At 66.6% G+C, this 17,324-nt stretch overlaps 1 protein-coding gene across 1 annotated transcript; it reads left to right on the top strand.

Moving 5' to 3' along the window:
* The first annotated feature begins 6,814 nt into the window (after window positions 1-6,814).
* On the top strand, window positions 6,815-17,270 carry IDH2 (isocitrate dehydrogenase (NADP(+)) 2). The gene is made up of 11 exons (XM_077828044.1): window positions 6,815-6,897; window positions 9,236-9,327; window positions 10,029-10,194; window positions 10,922-11,082; window positions 11,281-11,424; window positions 11,901-12,037; window positions 13,027-13,178; window positions 13,373-13,485; window positions 13,841-13,938; window positions 14,244-14,336; window positions 14,953-17,270. The coding sequence occupies exons 2-11, from the start codon at window positions 9,277-9,279 to the stop codon at window positions 15,038-15,040; spliced, it is 1,203 nt and encodes a 400-aa protein (XP_077684170.1). The 5' UTR covers window positions 6,815-6,897; window positions 9,236-9,276; the 3' UTR covers window positions 15,041-17,270.
* Window positions 17,271-17,324: the final 54 nt, after the last annotated feature.

Here is a 17,324-nt window from a genome sequence, read left to right as displayed (position 1 = left end):
CGCAGGGCTAGTTTATTACAAACCTGTGTGCAAAATAGCCTGCAACAAGAGTCTCCAACATGGGCCATTTCTCACACCCTGATATCTAGTCCCTCGAGGCCTCCCAATCCTGCATCTTCACCAGTCCCTGGGCTCGTCATCTCCTGTCCTACTGCCAGGCCAGCCACCTCACCCTTCCAGCCAGAGTGCAGCCCTGCTCTTCCCAGCAGGACCCCCTAGCCCCTCTGCTGCGATCCCTCGCTCCCTTTGCCCTGCCACTGCTCCCAGCCTCCAGCTCCCTGGCTTAGGGACAGCAGCCAGCAACCCCTCCCACTGCTCTCCCGCCTTCCCCCAGGAACCAACTGCAGCTCCCTGCAGTCCCTAGCAGCTCTCACCTGCTGCTCACCCATCCCCAGACAGCCCTGCTCACCTCGCTCCCAACTGCTTTCAGGGTCCAGATGCCCCTTTTCGAGTCCACTGGGAGTCATGGGTGGAGGGAGCCTCCAGGCCACACGGGGCTCAGTGCTTGGGGCAGATTCCTGGGAGTGGGAGACAGGTGCATGGGGCTCTCAGCAAACAGGCTGGAGTTTGGCTCGGCCCGAAGGACCAATGATTGTTTTAAGGGCCATGATCCCCTTGCCCCCTAAAGAGAGACTCATGTTGGAGGGACGGGACTGCCAGCTCTTCCTAGCCCTGGGACTCACACACTATGGGTCCCCAAAGACACCACACTCCCAGGCAGGGCCGGTGCAAGGATATTTTGCGCCCTAGGTGAAACTTCCACCTTGCGTCTCTCCCCTATATATCAAAATCTACTACATTTCATTCTACCTTTAGAATATCTAATTATTGTTATGAATAAAATGCATGAAATTAAAATGGCGGATACTCCACCATACAACTGACAATATCAACATGACAAATGTCAACAACCTACACAGGCATATTCGTACAATAAACAGATACACTCAGATGCCGAGCAGCCACACACCATTGGCCCAGAGTGTTCGCGAAATGGTGCAGCAGCGAGCGCCAGAGTCTGAGATCTGAAACAACGCAACAAATATAACTAGCCTCAGTCGACAGCCTCCGAACCCGAGTGAACTCGGCTCGGCGCACGGCCTGTCAGAACAGGGGACGGCCGCGCGACGAGGACAACGACGTCCTGGCCACTTTGTACCGTCGTGAAGCAGTAGGCGTGTGCCCGCCACGCAGAGCTGGCGTGGGCTATAGCTGGAACCTACGAGAGAACGACAAGTTAAAATGCAAGTTCAACAATGTTTCTCTTCTCTTTATTCATTCGTTTTCCAGCAATAGTGTAAAAAAAATTGGGGGGGCACCACTTTTTGGCACCCCCAAATCTTGGCGCCCTAGGCAGCCACCTAGTTGGCCTAAAGAAAAGGAGGACTTGTGGCACCTTAGAGACTAACCAATTTATTTGAGCATAAGCTTTCGTGAGCTACAGCTCACTTAGTGGTTACACCGGCCCTGCTCCCAGGAACATTCTGCCCTCCTCCTGCCTTTAACCGTGGCCTGGTTTGTGGCCGCTCGCTCTGGAGAGCTGTCAGAGCCACGACTGACGCCGGCCCAGCCCCCCATGCGGGCAGGTTGGAACCTTGTGTCACGGAGTGTGGGGGAGTCCAGGCCCTGCACCCCTCTTCCTGGGATTCACTGAGACTCTCAGCCAGCCAGTAAAACAGAAAGTTTATTGGACAACAGGAACACAGTCCAAAACAGAGCTTGTGGGTACACCCAGGACCCCGCAGTCAAGTCCTTCTGGGGGAGCAGGGAGCTTAGACCCCAGCCCTGGGGTTCCCTGTGTTCCTCCACCCAGCCCCAAACTGAAACTAAACCCCCCCAGCAGGCTCCTTCCTGCAGCCTCTGTCCGCATTCCTGGGCAGAGGTGTCACCTCCCCTGCCCCCTCCCCGCTCAGGTGACAGGCTCTCAGTTCTCCCATCCCCAGTGAAACTCCCCTGCCCCATTCCCAGGTCAACACTCCCGCTGCCCTGCTGCCTCACACTTTGGGCTCCAGGACTCTGGGAAGCTGTTGCAGCCGCGTGAGTGAAGCGAGGCTGCCGAGAATGAGCCATTCCTGGGGTGGGCCTCACCCCAGCCATTAGCTGAGGTCTGGGGGCCTAGCAGGAGCCATGTGCAGGGTGCAGAACATGTCGCTGGCACCATGTTACACCTGGGAGCCCCCAGGGTCTGTGACAGGGAACGGTGAAGTCAAGGCCCCTCACTCATGCCCGCAGAACACGCTGCACAGAGACCGGGTGAGCCAGATCACTGCACCGACCTGCAGCTGGGAAGCGTCCAGGCTTAGCTCAGGCTTTCAGCAGGCCGGGGTCCTGGCAAGCAGCCGTGTCGCTCACCGGCACCACGCTCCCTTTGGAGGGCTGAGCTCATGTTCCCTCCATAGGGCACCGCTGCTGAGCCCCCCTCACATCCCAGTGGACGAAAGAGGTAGCTCCAGGCCCACCGCTTGGAGCTTGAAGGGTACCCGGATGCCAGCTCCGCACCAGCCACTGGCTCTGTTCTTAGCTCGACAGGGCTCCAGGCAGCAGACAGTGCTGGGGAGGGACCGACCCCAAGGACTTTCCAGAGCAACCCCAGCCATGCCGCCACGTGGAACCACTCGGCCCTGGGCAGGTCACTGGGGACTATCAGATAAGCCAGCGAGTGGCTCCCCTTAGAGCTGCTAAGCTGGAGGGGAGCCAAGGGAAGCACAGGAGGGCGATTTCGGTTCACCCTCGAACAGGACCCAGGCAGGCTGCGGCCTTCAGCTTTTATTCCTTTCTTATTGCTTGAGAAAGCGAAGGCTGGACGCACCCCCTGCTAGAGCCTGGCTCAGGGCGGGCAGGTGTGTGTGAGCTCCCTCTGCACTGCTCTACCGTGCCCCGTCTAGCCCTGCAGCCCCCGCGACTCCAGCCCCAGGCCCACCCCACTCCCGGCTGATGCGCAGTTCTGCAGCCCTTATGCAGTGCAAGGATTTAAACTCAAGGGACGGTTTCAATATTAGCAGCAGTGACAACGTTTCCTTTTTCCCTGGGGCTGCTTCCCCCTCACCCTGCCCAGCTGCCTGCCCTGGGTGCGGAGACTAGCCACCTTGACACCCACTTACCCACCACGGCGTGAGAGCAGCTTCCGGGAAGGGAGAAGATGCCCCCCGGAGCCCCTCCTGCCTGCCCTTGCCACTCTGCCCCTGCCCGTTCCCTGGCAGCGAGCCGCACCAACAGCCACAACCCAGCACGTGAGGGCCTGAGTCTGCCCCTGCAGCGGCCTCCCACTGCCCCCAAGTCCCTGGGTGGGGAGTACGTAGCCAAGCCAGTAGCCACTGCTGGAAGCACCTCGCTGCCTGCCCTTTGTCCCCTGCCTTGATGCTGTTTATTGCTGGCTGCCTGTGTCCTTGGGACGCTCTGTCTGGCAGCAGCTGCTCCGCGGACACGCTGGCTCTGCACCAGCTCCTCCTGCAGCCAGCTCTGAGGCACTGGAGCCCCATTTTGCAGGGGCAGCTCCCCCGGCTGCCCTGCCCAGCCACGGGGCTGAGGAGCTCTGGGCTGGGCCACAGGGGTAACTTCTGGGGAAGCAGGACGGCGTGGTCGAGCCTAGCGGGGGAGTGGCTGCCTCCTGGAGACTGGGCCTCAGCTGCCAGTCCCAGCCCCAAACCAGACTGTGTCTGCCCCCATTCGGCCCAAGAACCCTGTTCCTCTCAATGTGCAGAGCCCCCATTCAGGCACCCCTGGGCCTGGACATGCCAGCACGCAGCCCAGACGGGCTCCCCGAACTCCCCCAGCACCGCCGGCACAGGGGCCCCAAGCATGTAGCTGTCGGTAGGAAAGCAGCAGCCCTGGGGGAAAGGGCTCCTTGGGGGAGGAGACCCGCTGGGGAAATGAGCGACTTGCTCCCTGAAGATTAGTGACAAAAGGACAGGTCATGCACCTGGGATACTGAGCCCAGCTGCAGACCCCTCAATCCCGGGGCTCTGGACCCGGGTGGGGAGAGTCCCTCTCTTGAGGGCTCTGGGCCATGTCCGGATCCTGCACTCAGCTCTGGGCCCCTCCATCCTCGAGATGCTGCAGCCTGGAGAGCGGTCAGGCGAGCTGGGGTGGCCCGAGGTTTGGGGCCCTGTTCCAGCAGATGCGTGAGGCCCTCAGCAGGGCTGGGGGCACAGAGGCAAGGGCAGGGGGCTGAGAGGTAGGACGCCCATTGCCCCTGCCCAGGGCTCCTTGCCAGGAAGAGAACCAGAGACAGGAGATGGAAAGAGCTGAGCCGGGCCAGTCTATCAGTAGGGCAGGAGCTATGGTGCTGGGGAGAGGTACAGGCAGGGTGGGCCTGGAGAAGAGACCGCGGGGTGGGGGCTCAGAAGCAGCAGAGGAGGTGTAATGGTGAGGGGGCAGAGGCCCGCCCCATGGTACTGGGGAAGGGTTATGAACAGACTGAAATCACTGGGCAGAGATGGGGTTCTGGTCCCTGTCTCACAGAGATGGGTCTGGGTCTAACTTGGGGAGGGGGATCAGGGTGTGACTGGGGGCTCAGGGTCTACGTCTCCCAGCGGGGCTGGGCCACTCCACGTCCTGATCTGGGGGAAGTCTCGGGTCTCCCGGCAGGGCAAAGGTGGGTGGGTGGGGGCTTGGGGTCCAGGTCTCCTGGCGGGGGGGGACAGAGAGGGGCTTGGCGTCTGGATCTCCCGGAGGGGGGGCAGAGGGGGGGCTCAGAGCTCCCGGCGGGGGGGGGGGCAGAGATGGACTCAGGGTCCGTGTCTCCCGGCGGGGGAAGGCAGAGGAGGTTCGGGTCTCCTGGCGGGGGAAGGAAGAGGGAGGGTCTCGGGACTCCCAGTGCGGGGGGGGCAAAAGGGGGCTCTGGGCTCCCGGCGGGAGGCAGAGGGAGGGGCTCGGAGTCCGGGTCTTCCGACGGGGGGGGGGGGGAACAGACGGGGGCTCGGGGCTCCCGGGGGGGGGCAGAGGGGGACTTGGGGCTCCCGGCCGGGGGGCGGCTGGAAGTGTGTCTTGGGGCTCCCAGCCGGGGGGCGGCAGAAAAGGGGGGTCTCGGGGCTCCCGGCGGGGGAGGCAGAGGGAGGGTCTCGGGGCTCCCGGCGAGGGAGGCGGCAGAGGGAGGGGTCCGGGGCTCCCGGCGGGGGGGCAGAGAAGGGTCCGGGGCTCCCGGCGGGGGGGCAGAGAAGGGTCCGGGGCTCCCGGCGGGGGGGGCGGCAGAGGGAGGGGTCCGGGGCTCCTGGCGGGGGGGGCGGCAGAGGGAGGGGCTCGGGGCTCCCAAGGGGGGGCAGAGGGGGGTCCGGGGCTCCCGGTGGGGAGGGGGCAGAGGGGGGGTCTCGGGGCTCCCGGCGGGGAGGGGGCAGACGGGGGGGTCTCGGGGCTCCCGGCGGGGAGGGGGCAGACGGGGGGGTCTCGGGGCTCCCGGGGGTAGGGGGCAGACGGGGGGGTCTCGGGGCTCCCGGGGGTAGGGGGCAGACGGGGGGGTCTCGGGGCTCCCGGCGGGGGGGCGGCAGAGGGGGGGTCTCGGGGCTCCCGGGGGTAGGGGGCAGAGGGGGGTCCGGGGCTCCCGGGGGTAGTCCGGGGCTCCCGGGGGTAGGGGGCAGAGGGGGGGGTCCGGGGCTCCCGGGGGTAGGGGGCAGAGGGGGGTCCGGGCTCCCGGCGGGGGGGTCAGAGGGGGGTCCGGGGCTCCCGGCCGGGGGGCGGCAGAGGGGGGGTCCGGGGCTCCCGGCGGGGGAGGCGGCAGAGGGGGGGTCCGGGGCTCCCGGCGGGGGAGGCGGCAGAGGGGGGGTCCGGGGCTCCCGGCGGGGGAGGCGGCAGAGGGGGGGTCCGGGGCTCCCGGCGGGGGGGTCAGAAGAGGGTCCGGGGCTCCCGGCGGGGGGATCAGAGGCTCCCGGCGGGGGGGCTAGAGGGGGGGTCCGGGGCTCCCGGCGGGGGGGTCAGAGGAGGGTCCGGGGCTCCCGGCCGGGGGGCGGCAGAGGGGGGGTCCGGGGCTCCCGGGGGTAGGGGGCTAGAGGGGGGTCCGGGGCTCCCGGCGGGGGGGCTAGAGGGGGGTCCGGGGCTCCCGGCGGGGGGGTCAGAGGGGGGTCCGGGGCTCCCGGCCGGGGGGCGGCAGAGGGGGGGTCCGGGGCTCCCGGCGGGGGAGGCGGCAGAGGGGGGGTCCGGGGCTCCCGGCGGGGGAGGCGGCAGAGGGGGGGTCCGGGGCTCCCGGCGGGGGAGGCGGCAGAGGGGGGGTCCGGGGCTCCCGGCGGGGGGGTCAGAGGAGGGTCCGGGGCTCCCGGCGGGGGGGTCAGAGGAGGGTCCGGGGCTCCCGGCGGGGGGATCAGAGGGGGGTCCGGGGCTCCCGGCGGGGGGGTCCGAGGCTCCCGGCGGGGGGGCTAGAGGGGGGGTCCGGGGCTCCCGGCGGGGGGGTCAGAGGGGGGTCCGGGGCTCCCGGGGGTAGGGGGCTAGAGGGGGGTCCGGGGCTCCCGGCCGGGGGACGGCAGAGGGGGGGTCCGGGGCTCCCGGCGGGGGGGTCAGAGGGGGGTCCGGGGCTCCCGGCCGGCGGCGCAGCCGGGCCGCGGGGACGCGAGGACGGAGCGGCCGGCCGGGAACAAAGGCAGCACGTGGCGCTCGGGGCAGCCGCGCCGGGGTCCCGGGGCCGGGCGGGGGCCGCGCTCCGCCCCGGGGAGGCGCCGGGCCGCGCTGCCCAATGCGCGGAGGCGCCGGGCCGGGCGGGGCCCGCTCACGTGTCCCGGCCGCTCCGAGTCCGCGGCCGGCGCTGCCCGGCTCCGTGTCCCGCGATGGCCCGGTACCTCGGCGCAGCCCCGGCGCTTTGCCGCGCCGCCGCCCCCGGCCTGAGCCGCCGCCCCGCCGCCGCCCTCGGCCTGAGCCGCCGCCCGGCCGCCGCCCTGGCCCCGGCGCTGGGCGCGCACCAGCCGCGCCGCCACTGTGAGTCCGGGGCCCGGGGGAGTGCGGGGCCCGCGGGGCCCCCAAGGGGCGGAGGCAGCTGCCGGGCGGGTGCGGGAAGCCGGGTCCCGCGCGAGCGACTCCCCGCCCCACGGGCCCCCCGGCCCCGCCCGGGCCCCCCGGCTGCTCCCGCGACGCGGCCGGTGACCTTGGGCCGCCCGGGCCTTGTGCTCTGCCGGGCGCCTGGCCCGTCTGCCCGGCTCTGCCCCGCGGGGCGGCGTCGGGTCCCGGGGGCTGCCCGCCCCGGCCGCCCCGCCGCCCCGGCCGGCCTCGTTGCGCGGGGGAGCTGGGCTCCGCAGCCCTGCCCTGGGAGCGGCCCCTGTGCTCCGAGCCGCCCAGCCCGGCCTTCGGAGGGGTGCTGAGCCCTGCCGCCAGGCGGGCCCGGGTGGGGGGTCGGGGGCTCCCGGGCCTGGCGGTGCGGGTCGACCCAGGGCCTGCGGGAACGCGGGCGGGGGGCGGCTCCTGCCCAGGGCCCGGCCAGCCCCGGGGCCCCTCTGGCCACGCCGCGTGTCCTGGCGGGGGCAGCGGGCAGCCCGAGCGCGGCTCCCCCGGAGCGTAGCCTGCGAGTGCCGGGGTCCCAGCGGCCGTGGCAGCCGGGCCGTGGAAATGAGGCGGCAGCAGGTGGGATTCCTGCGGCGTAGCGGGTCTCCGGGCGCGCTGGCTGCGACCTGCTCCCTCCCCGGGAGAGGGCAGGGCGCGGCTCTCGCCCAGGGGCTGCCAGCAGCTGCTTTCCGAGAACGGCTGCAGCTAGCGTGGGAGCTCAGTGGGTCAGGATGGTGCTGGTGCAGACCTGGGGGAGGGCCTGCCCTCCTCGGCCTGAGTCTTGCGGTGCAGCTGGGGAAGGGGAGGCCTCACTCCAGAGCCAAATGGGTCTAATCTGTCCTGGGAGGTCCCTGGGAGCAGTGCTCTAGGCAGCCCGGCTAGGTCTAGGCTGCAGCGCTGAATGCCTGGGTCCTAGCAGTGTGAGGGGACGCCCATAACCTGCCTTCAGAGCAGGAGACTGTTCTCCGGCCCCTCCGGCTGAGCCCCGGCCTGGGTTCTTGGAGTCCTGCTGGCTGCCTTGCTCTGGTCTGACTCAGGGCACCGTGCCTGGCTCTCAGGGCTGCTGTCAGGCCTGCAAATCTAGGATATTGCTGGCACCCAGCCGGCAGCTCTTTGGGAAGTGTTTGCTTTTGTGAAGCCAGTTCTGGGCTGTTCAGCTTGTGGCCTGTCTGAAAGAACCTGCTCCTCTAAGGTCGTTCAAGGGCGTCGGACCCTTCAGCCTGGCCTAGAGCTCTGGATTTCAAGGCGCAGGAGGGGGAAGAAAGGGGCTTCTGAAAGCCTCTTGTCTGGGCAGCTCCTGCTGTGAATTCTGTTTGTCCCCTCTCCCTCCCCTCCAGTCACCCCTCTGGGCTGTGAAATGGAACAGGCCCCTTTGTGCGAGGCTGGCGGTGGGCCCGGAGCTGCCTGGGAAAATGCTCACCATGCTAATGCCCTTTCAGAGCTGGAAAGGCCAGCCCTGGATCTCTCTCCCTGCCGCCATGCGGGTGCCCGGGCCTGTGTGCATTCCCCTGCTCTGCCCGGCCGCATTGTGTGCTGGAGGCTGGGGATCAGCTGGCTTCTGCTGCAGCTCATCTGCTGGGAGTGGAAGGGCTGGTTTCTAGTCCCTGATTCCTGTGAGGAGACAGGCCAGCCGCTGCTCTAGAGCGGAGAGCAGGGAGCTGGCAGCAGGCCCTGGCCTGGAGTCAGGATTAGAGTCACAGCATGCGTTTAATTCACTTTCCCTTTAGACAGGATCAGCTGCCGCCCTGGATCCCAGGCGAGAATGAGCTGCACTTAGAGGGCGTTTGTGTGTCCCTAGGTCACCGCCTAGGCCTATGGAGCAGTGCTTTGCCCTTGGCCTTTGGTGCCAGCTGGTGGTGGGGAGCAGGCGTGATTCTCCCTGCGAGGGTGTGCCCCACATTTTCCAGGGGGAGTTTGGGGTGGCTGGGCTCCAGGGGCCTCTGTCCCTGGGTGATACATGCTGCTGGAGGAGCCTGGCAATGGCTTGATGGGATGCCGGGTTCCCTTGGGGCAGTTAGAGCTGGTTCTGGCCCCTGGTCATGGGGCTTCTCAGTTCAAGGAGCTCTGGCTACAAGCCAGTGTGTTTGAATCAGGGCGGGGAATTGCTAAACCCGGACAGGGCTCCCTCGGCTGGAGGCTGGTGCTGCCCGCCTCCCACACGGCCACCTGCTCAGGCTCCGTGGCTGGGGGCGGCTTGGGCTGGACAGATGGCTAGGGTCAGTGGCAGCCTCTGCTCCCAAGTGGCAGGTGCTCTGACAGCAATGATGTTTCTTCCTAGATGCTGACAAACGGATCAAGGTGGCCAAGCCGGTGGTGGAGATGGATGGGGATGAGATGACGCGGATCATCTGGGAGTTCATCAAGGAGAAGGTAGTGTTTGGGGGCAGCAGATGGTCTGCGGGGTGGGAGAGCCCTCCTGCCCCCCGTGGGACATAGGACCCAAGCTCGGGGCGGGGGGGGGGGATGAGACTCGTTTGCCCCCTGATGCTGGGTCCTCTGCAGGCGTGGTGACTGGCCAGGTTTCACACGGGCCAGCAGCTCAGGTCCATGCCCCCATCCCTGCTGCCTGTGGGCGAGCTGTCCATGCCCCTCGCTGCTTCAGCAGCACAAACGTGGCCGGAACGCAGGCTGTGTCTAACCGGCTGGGCCGGTGGGAGCGCCGGGGTTTCTGAAGCTCCCTGGAGAGGATGCAGTCTTGCGTCACGGAACCCGGCTTCCCTCGGTCCTGCTGCTGTCCCCAGCCAGGAAGCAGGTGTCTGAGAACCACCCCGCTGTGGACTTTGCAGCTTCCTGCGAGTGCGAGAGCCCGGAAGTGGCCCCCGTCGTGGGGCTGGTTCCAACTGTGCTGCAAGGCTGCGGAGGGGAGCGGCAGCTCCAAGGCGACATCCGTGCTTCCTGCGCTCAGCCCCAGCGCGTCTGTAGCGGGTGGGTGTGGCTCCAGGAGCAGCATTCCCAGCCCCTGGGGCAGCTCGGACACAGCCAGCTCTGCTGCCCCGCTCCCTGCGCGCCGGTGTGGTCTGGGCGCAGTGCCCCTCACGCTGAGCGTGCCCTTTCCTCACCTTGCCCTCCAGCTGATCCTGCCCAACGTCGACGTGCAGCTGAAGTACTTCGACCTGGGCCTGCCGAACCGGGACCAGACGGACGACCAGGTCACCATTGACTCGGCGCTGGCTACCCAGAAGTACAGCGTGGCCGTGAAGTGTGCCACCATCACGCCTGATGAAGCCAGAGTGGAAGGTGCAGAGGGCAGGCTGCCAGGGAGGGGGGTGAGGTTGCTCCTGGGACAGGCGCTGCAGTGGCAGGGGACCCTGGGCAGCGAGCCCAGACCTCACTGAGCACTGGAGGCGATGGAGTAGGGCTCAGACTCCATGTGAGCTGGGCTTGGGGGACTGGGCTGGGCTGCTCTCTGTGGGGCACTTACCCTCCTCCCCCTTGTCTGCACTCCCTGCTCCTGGCAGCTCCTTGGGTGTCTGAATCTTGCTGTACTCGCTCCTGGGGCCTGTGCAGGGGCAGCTCCACCCTCTGGGTTCTGGTGCCGCCCAGCGCCCCTGGCTGGGGCAGGCATAGGCATCTCTGCTCTGCCTCCTGGCTGGGTCCCAGCGCTGACCTCGGCGCAGACAGATGCTGCGGTTCTAGCAGCCCCTGGGCATCACGACACCTTCTCCCTGTGCTGCCTGGCTCCTGGCCACTCAGTGACACAGGGAGGTCAGGGCTCGCTGGCTGGAGCCGGCCCTCCGAGCAGCAGGGGCTCAGGCGTGAAGGGCTGGCCTGCAGGAGCTGAGCTGTGACCCTGGACCGTGAGACCCCCCGCAGTGTGAGGTGTGGCTCCTGGCTGGCACTGCAGGGGCTGGATTGGGGTTGGGCTGCCAGGGTGCCTAGTGGGGAGGATGCTGTGGAGGGGGTCGTGTGTGGGAGGGGGCTGGGCCCATGGCATGTCTTCCTCCCCCTCCCCCCTTGTTTGTAGAGTTCAAGCTGAAGAAGATGTGGAAGAGCCCCAACGGCACAATCCGAAACATCTTGGGCGGGACCGTCTTCAGGGAGCCCATCGTCTGCAAGAACATTCCCCGCCTGGTCCCAGGCTGGACCAAGCCCATCACCATCGGCAGACATGCCCACGGTGACCAGGTGAGCCTGCCACTGCGGGGCCCTGTGTGGGCCGGGGCGGCTGGACGGCAGCCGGCACCGTGTGCCCATGGCTCAGCACGGGGCTGGCGTGGGGCCTATGGGGTGCTGAAGTGGGGGCTGTTGGCAGCGAGTGCAGGGGCGGGCTCGGGGTGGGTGGTTGCCATGGCTGCTGAGCGTAACTCTTTGGCCTGTTTTCAGTACAAGGCCACAGACTTCGTTGTGGACAGGTCCGGGACATTCAAGATGGTGTTCACCCCGAAGGATGGCAGTGCCGTGAAGGAGTGGGAGGTTTACAACTTCCCTGGCGGGGGTGTCGGCATGGGCATGTACAACACGGACGAGGTGAGAGGCGGGCGGGCACAGCCGGGGTGTTCTCCAGTCCTGGCGCTGCAGGGCTGGGAAACGGGAGCAACTGATGCTGGCAGCCCCTCTCGGCATGGGGGTGAGGGTTCCCGGTGGGGCTATGCCCTTCTCGGCTAGCAGGATCTCAGCCCGACTCCCCTTATGGCCTAGCACAGCCCTCCACATGCTGCCCGGGGAGCCAGCCCGTGGCTGCAATGAGGGGTCCCCTGCCCAGCTGCCTCCTGGGCTGGGAAACGGGCAGAGGCTGTAGGTGGAGTGTGGGAGCCAAGCCCTGGCTGGGGGACGGGCTCCTTCTCTCCCTTGGGCGTTGGCAGTTGGACGAGGCCTGAGCCCATCTGGGGCTGCCTGGAACCAGCCAAAGGCAGCTGCCAAGAGACTCAGCTGCCCCCTCCCTGCCCCGCGGCACCTGCAGCTGGCGCTGAGGGAGTCACCGGCCGGCCCACACTCCCTTGCAGTCTGTCTCCGGCTTCGCGCACAGCTGCTTCCAGTACGCCATCCAGAAGAAGTTGCCCCTCTACATGAGCACCAAGAACACCATCCTCAAGGCCTACGATGGGCGCTTCAAAGACATCTTCCAGGAGATCTTCGACAAGTACGGCCTGACCTGTCCTGAGCCCTCCCTGGGGGTCCCCTGGTGCTGCCCCGCTCCCTACAGCGCCCCTGCTGGGGGTCCCCTGGTGCCGCCCCGCTCCCTACAGCGCCCCTGCTGGGGGTCCCCTGGTGCCGCCCGCTCCCTACAGCGCCCCTGCTGGGGGTCCCCTGGTGCCGCCCCGCTCCCTACAGCGCCCCTGCTGGGGGTCCCCTGGTGCCGCCCGCTCCCTACAGCGCCCCTGCTGGGGGTCCCCTGGTGCCGCCCGCTCCCTACAGCGCCCCTGCTGGGGGTCCCCTGGTGCCGCCCCGCTCCCTACAGCGCCCCTGCTGGGGGTCCCCTGGTGCCGCCCCGCTCCCTACAGCGCCCCTGCTGGGGGTCCCCTGGTGCCGCCCCGCTCCCTACAGCGCCCCTGCTGGGGGTCCCCTGGTGCCGCCCCGCTCCCTACAGCGCCCCTGCTGGGGGTCCCCTGGTGCCGCCCCGCTCCCTACAGCGCCCCTGCTGGGGGTCCCCTGGTGCCGCCCCGCTCCCTACAGCGCCCCTGCTGGGGGTCCCCTGGTGCCGCCCCGCTCCCTACAGCGCCCCTGCTGGGGGTCCCCTGGTGCCGCCCCGCTCCCTACAGCGCCCCTGCTGGGGGTCCCCTGGTGCCGCCCCGCTCCCTACAGCGCCCCTGCTGGGGGTCCCCTGGTGCCGCCCCGCTCCCTACAGCGCCCCTGCTGGGGAGGGCAGGACCAGCGTACTGTATGGTGGTAGCCCTGCAAGAGTGGCTCTGTGCAGGTGGGTCCAGGCTGGAGGCCTGGTCCTGGTGCTATTATGTTCAAGGCCCATGAAGCTGATTAGAGCCTGTGTCTAGAAGCAGCCGCCCTTGGGGAGATGCAGAGGGGTTTACTGGGTACCCAGCTCTTCCCATCCTGCCTGAGCCGTGGAGGCTCTCTGGGTGCGCTCCGGGGTGGGGGCAGGGGCTCCCGGTGACCGCGCTCTCGGCTCCCCAGGCACTACAAGACGGAGTTTGACAAGCTGAAGATCTGGTATGAGCACCGGCTCATTGATGACATGGTGGCCCAGGTGCTGAAATCCTCCGGCGGCTTCGTCTGGGCCTGTAAGAACTACGACGGTGATGTCCAGTCGGACATCCTGGCCCAAGGTAACGCTGGGTGGGGGGGGCCACCACAGGGCTCAGCCCCGGAGTTGTGGGGGCCGAGGCCCTCCTGCTCGGCCTGGCTGGGGAGGGCAGCCTTATGCCCGGGGCATCTCCATGCAGGATCTGCCAGTGCTGCCTTGCCCTGCAGGCCAGGGGCTCCCGGGCTGCTCCTCACTGGACTCTGCTTCGCGCTCTAGGGTTCGGTTCCCTGGGCCTGATGACCTCCGTCTTGGTGTGCCCGGATGGAAAGACCATAGAAGCTGAGGCAGCCCATGGCACTGTCACCCGCCACTACCGGGAGCACCAGAAGGTGGGTGTGCGCCTCCCCCCACCCCCCCGCAAGCACTGCACCTGCTCTGTGAGTGTGGCTGGGCCCCCCCCCCCCCCCGCCCGTGCCCAGTCCAGGGGAGGGGCTTGGCAGCGAGCAGAGAGTCCCTGTTCACACTCTGGATGAGGGAGGGGCTGGGGACTGGCCAGTGTGCCCCTCTGGGGCTGTTTCCCTGCCCTGAGCCTGCCAGGTGTGGGGTGGGATCCAGGGTCTCTCCCGGCAGCTCTGGGTTGGGAGGAGCGTGCATCGCTTGCTGCGGCTGCCCAGAGCCTCGGGGTGCAGGGCTGGGTCAGTGTCTCCCCATCACTAGGTGTTCTGATGCTCTGCCCTCCTGCAGGGACGACCCACCAGCACTAACCCCATTGCCAGCATCTTTGCCTGGACGCGTGGCCTGGAGCACAGAGGCAAGCTGGACAGTAACCCGGATCTCATGAAGTAAGCATTGCACCGGAGCAGCAGCCAGCACCAGCCCAGGGCCAGTGCTGCAGCTCAGTCTCCTGGAGCCCAGAGCCTTCCCTCAGCTGGCAGGCGGCTGACCCCCTCTTTGGGGCTAACGTCGCCGGTGACTGTACCAGGCCATGGGTCGCTTCTGTGGAAGGAGCCTGGCTGGCCACCGTGTCAGGGTAACGCGGCTCCTTGGCCAGCCCCGAGACCAGAGCCAGGCTTCCAGCAACAGCCTGGTCGGTGGGCTGTGGGGAGGAAAGCGGGGTGCAGGCTGTGACCTTGTTTTCTCCCCACAGGTTTGCTCAGACTCTGGAGAAGGTCTGCGTGGAGACGGTGGAGAGTGGAGCTATGACAAAGGACCTTGCAGGCTGCATCCACGGGCTCAGCAAGTGAGTGACTCGCAGGGGGCTGAGCACTCTGGGGCCTGGCTCCTTGCTCGGGGGGTGGTGGGGGTGGGGCTCTGTAGAGCTGCCCCCGCTGCCTGGCTCAGACAGGGCCGTGCCCCTTTGCGCTGTTGTCCTCCCACCCGCTCCTCAGGCACCCCTTATCCATCCAGCACCCTGGAAAGGCCAGTGCTGCCAGGGGGTGGGTGATACCTTTGTCCCTCCTGGCTCTGCAGCATCTGTACCCTGAGCTGTCGGGCTCGTGAGGGTGCTCTTGTGCTGGGAATTGGGCAGGATGGGGTCCCCGTGCCTGGTGTCTCTGGGAGGAGCTGGAGGCTTGACTGTCACACAGCAGATACAGTGGGGTCCCTGCTCGTGCTGCCATGCAGGACAGGTGGCTGCAGGGGCCTGTCCCCACTCCCCCCCGTCAGCCAGGCCAGACTCCCCCAGTCCTGCTGCTGGACTCCACAGGGACCTGCTGCAGCTGGCTCAGGGGCTGCACTTGCTCCCAGCATTGCTGCGAGGCAGGTCCGGCTGCCCGAGTGGGACAGAGAAGCCAATGAAGGGGCAGCGGGAGAGGCTGCCAGCACAGTCCCCCTGACCCTCCTCCCTTGTCTTTCAGCGTGAAGCTGAACGAGCACTATGTGAACACCACGGACTTCCTGGACGCAATCAAGAACAACTTGGACAAAGCCCTGGGCAAGCAGTAGAGGCGAGGGGCTGCTCAGGGGTGGGGTGGGGTGGGGGGGTGTCCATCCGTCCGCGTGCAGTGGTACCCGGGCCGGGCAGTTTACCTCATGAACAGGCTAGGAGCGAACGCTGCTCTGAGCTCACGGCCTGGGCCCAGGAACACTCGGATTCGTTTTTATAACGTGTTTTTTAAAGTATTTCTAGGAGCGTGAGTGCCAGGGGCTTGTGGCCAGGCCTGGCCAGTGCTGCCAGGCGTGTGCTTAATTTATGTAACCTCTGACCTCATGGTGCCAAGTGTAACTAATAAACCTCTTCACCCTCCTGCTGTCTGCTGCCCAGAAAGGGTTAACAGGTCACTGGCCAGCTGCAGTTGCTTTGCTGCGCCCTGGTGGCAAACTCCCCTCTCGTTACCCCTGGACCGGTACCCCATACTGCATTCACCTCCAGGAAGAGCCCTGCCTGCAGCCCCGCCCCCAGCCAAAGCTGCTCTTTGGACAGGTGCAGGGCCAGGCCAGCAGCCAGGGTGGGGCCTGCCCCCCCCCGGGAAGTCCCACAGCTAAAGGCTGCTGTGTGGAATGACTGGGAAACAGCTGTCCCAGCGAGGGACCTCCAGTGCAGCCGAGAGCTTTGCATGCATGAGCCCAGTGCCTGCACTGTGCGCACAAGGCAGTGACGGCAGGAGCTGCACCCTGCTGCTGTCCTCCACTCAGGGACAGGCATGCGCCAGTCACCCAGTCCTCTCTGGCCTCGGCAATCCCCACCTCTGCCCCGGGGCCCGGCCTGCCTGCGAGGGCTCCGGCGCTGACCCAGAAGAGGCCGTGTAGAGAACGCGGCAGGGAGCGAGTGGCTGCCTCCTGGGCAGTCAGAGATCCTGCTCCACCTTCCCTCTTCCTGGGCTCAGCCGTGCTTCAGCATGCTTGCTGCAGGCGCTGTCTGGTAAGGGGGGCCAAAGGCAGCTTGCAGCCCGAGGGCTTGCACCCCAGGCCCTGCGAGGGATGTGGGCCAGCAATGGCACCTAGGGCTCAGTTGCCACCTAGTTTTTCGGCAGCTTTATTTGAGAGTCCCTCAGCATTTCTGGGGCAGGGGAAAAGTGACCGCAAAGCTGGAGCTGCCAGTGGCTGAGCTCCCCCAGTAAGGACTGGCCTGGGCATTCCTCAGCAGCCCAGATAGCCTGGCTGTGGGCTAGCACCTGCCCTTCCACAGTTCCCCAGGGAGGGGGCATTGGCACTGAAGGGGAATGGGGTGAGCTGCATGCTCACCTCCCTGCTGAGGCCTGGTCTTTCTGTGCTTGCACAGAGCCAGGGTCACACTGTCCTGAGCTGGCAGGAGATGGGAAAGTGGCAAAGCCTCTTCCCCTGTGTAAAGCCCTGGAGCCCTTAAAGGAGCAGCTTCCCTGCCTGCAGCCAGCTAGCATAGGGCCTGCCTTGCTTGGGCCATAAGTCCAGCCTTTGCTGGCTGCCCGAAACACATGCAGGAGGGCAGCATGGAGGCATGGTCTCTGGGTGCCCCCCTGCCCCCAGGCTTCCCTCTCCAGCCCAGCAGCCACTAGTACACTGGGGTTGTTTATAGACAGGAGGCTGGGGGAGGTTACTGGAACCCTTGGTGCAGATGCTTCACTGCATCCTCTCCCTGCTGTGCTTTGCTTCCCTAAGCTGCTGTTTCCACACAGTTCCAGCCTCTGCCCTTGCTCTGGGACTCACTGGATCTTGCACTTAGGCCAGGGCTGGCTCCCTGGGTGCTGCTGGGGGACACCCCCCTGGGGCAGGTTCCTGCAGCGATGTTATTCCGGCTGGTCGAGAGAATAAGGGGGTTGTGCTGCAGCCTGGAGTTCCCTATGCTTCTCCGGTAAGAGCCCCTGCCCCAGTGCCTGCCTCCTGGTGTGCACTGCCAGGGGGCTGGGCCGCTGCTGTTACACCAGCCCCAGGGCAGAAATCCTCTCCCTAAGCAGCAGCCTGGGCAAGTAACAGTGCCTACCCCGTCCTCCCTTGGGCTCCCCAGGCCAGTCTTCATGGGCAGTAGGCACACACAGTCACTTTCCTTCAGGGAGCGATGGCAGCTCTGGGCCCCAGCGTGTCCCCATTCAGGATGCGCTCCCCCCATGGGAATCCAGCACCCCCCCATGGGAATCCAGCACCCCCCCAGCAGCTCCAGCTCACACGCAAGTTACACAGCGTTACAAAGGAAGGTGGTTTGATTTATCCTTTAACCACTCAGCACATCTGAAAAAAATAAATTACTTTCAAAATACCACCATTTCTCAGGTTTGTACAGGTCTGTTGTCCTTTAAACACAGCGCTCAGCTCT

The sequence above is a fragment of the Eretmochelys imbricata genome, chromosome 10 (genome assembly GCF_965152235.1).
Source record: "Eretmochelys imbricata isolate rEreImb1 chromosome 10, rEreImb1.hap1, whole genome shotgun sequence".
In the NCBI taxonomy this organism is placed as follows: Eukaryota; Metazoa; Chordata; order Testudines; family Cheloniidae; genus Eretmochelys; species Eretmochelys imbricata.
The sequence above is the reverse complement of the archived record's forward strand: the minus strand, read 5'-3'. Positions and strand labels throughout refer to the sequence as shown.

Coding starts and splice junctions, on each gene's coding strand:
- IDH2 (XM_077828044.1), top strand. CDS start 9,277: ATGGATGGGGATGAGATGACGCGGATCATCTGGGAGTTCATCAAGGAG. Junction 11,425..11,900: donor GCATGTACAACACGGACGAG/GTGAGAGGCGGG, acceptor ACTCCCTTGCAG/TCTGTCTCCGGCTTCGCGCA. Junction 14,337..14,952: donor TGCATCCACGGGCTCAGCAA/GTGAGTGACTCG, acceptor CTTGTCTTTCAG/CGTGAAGCTGAACGAGCACT.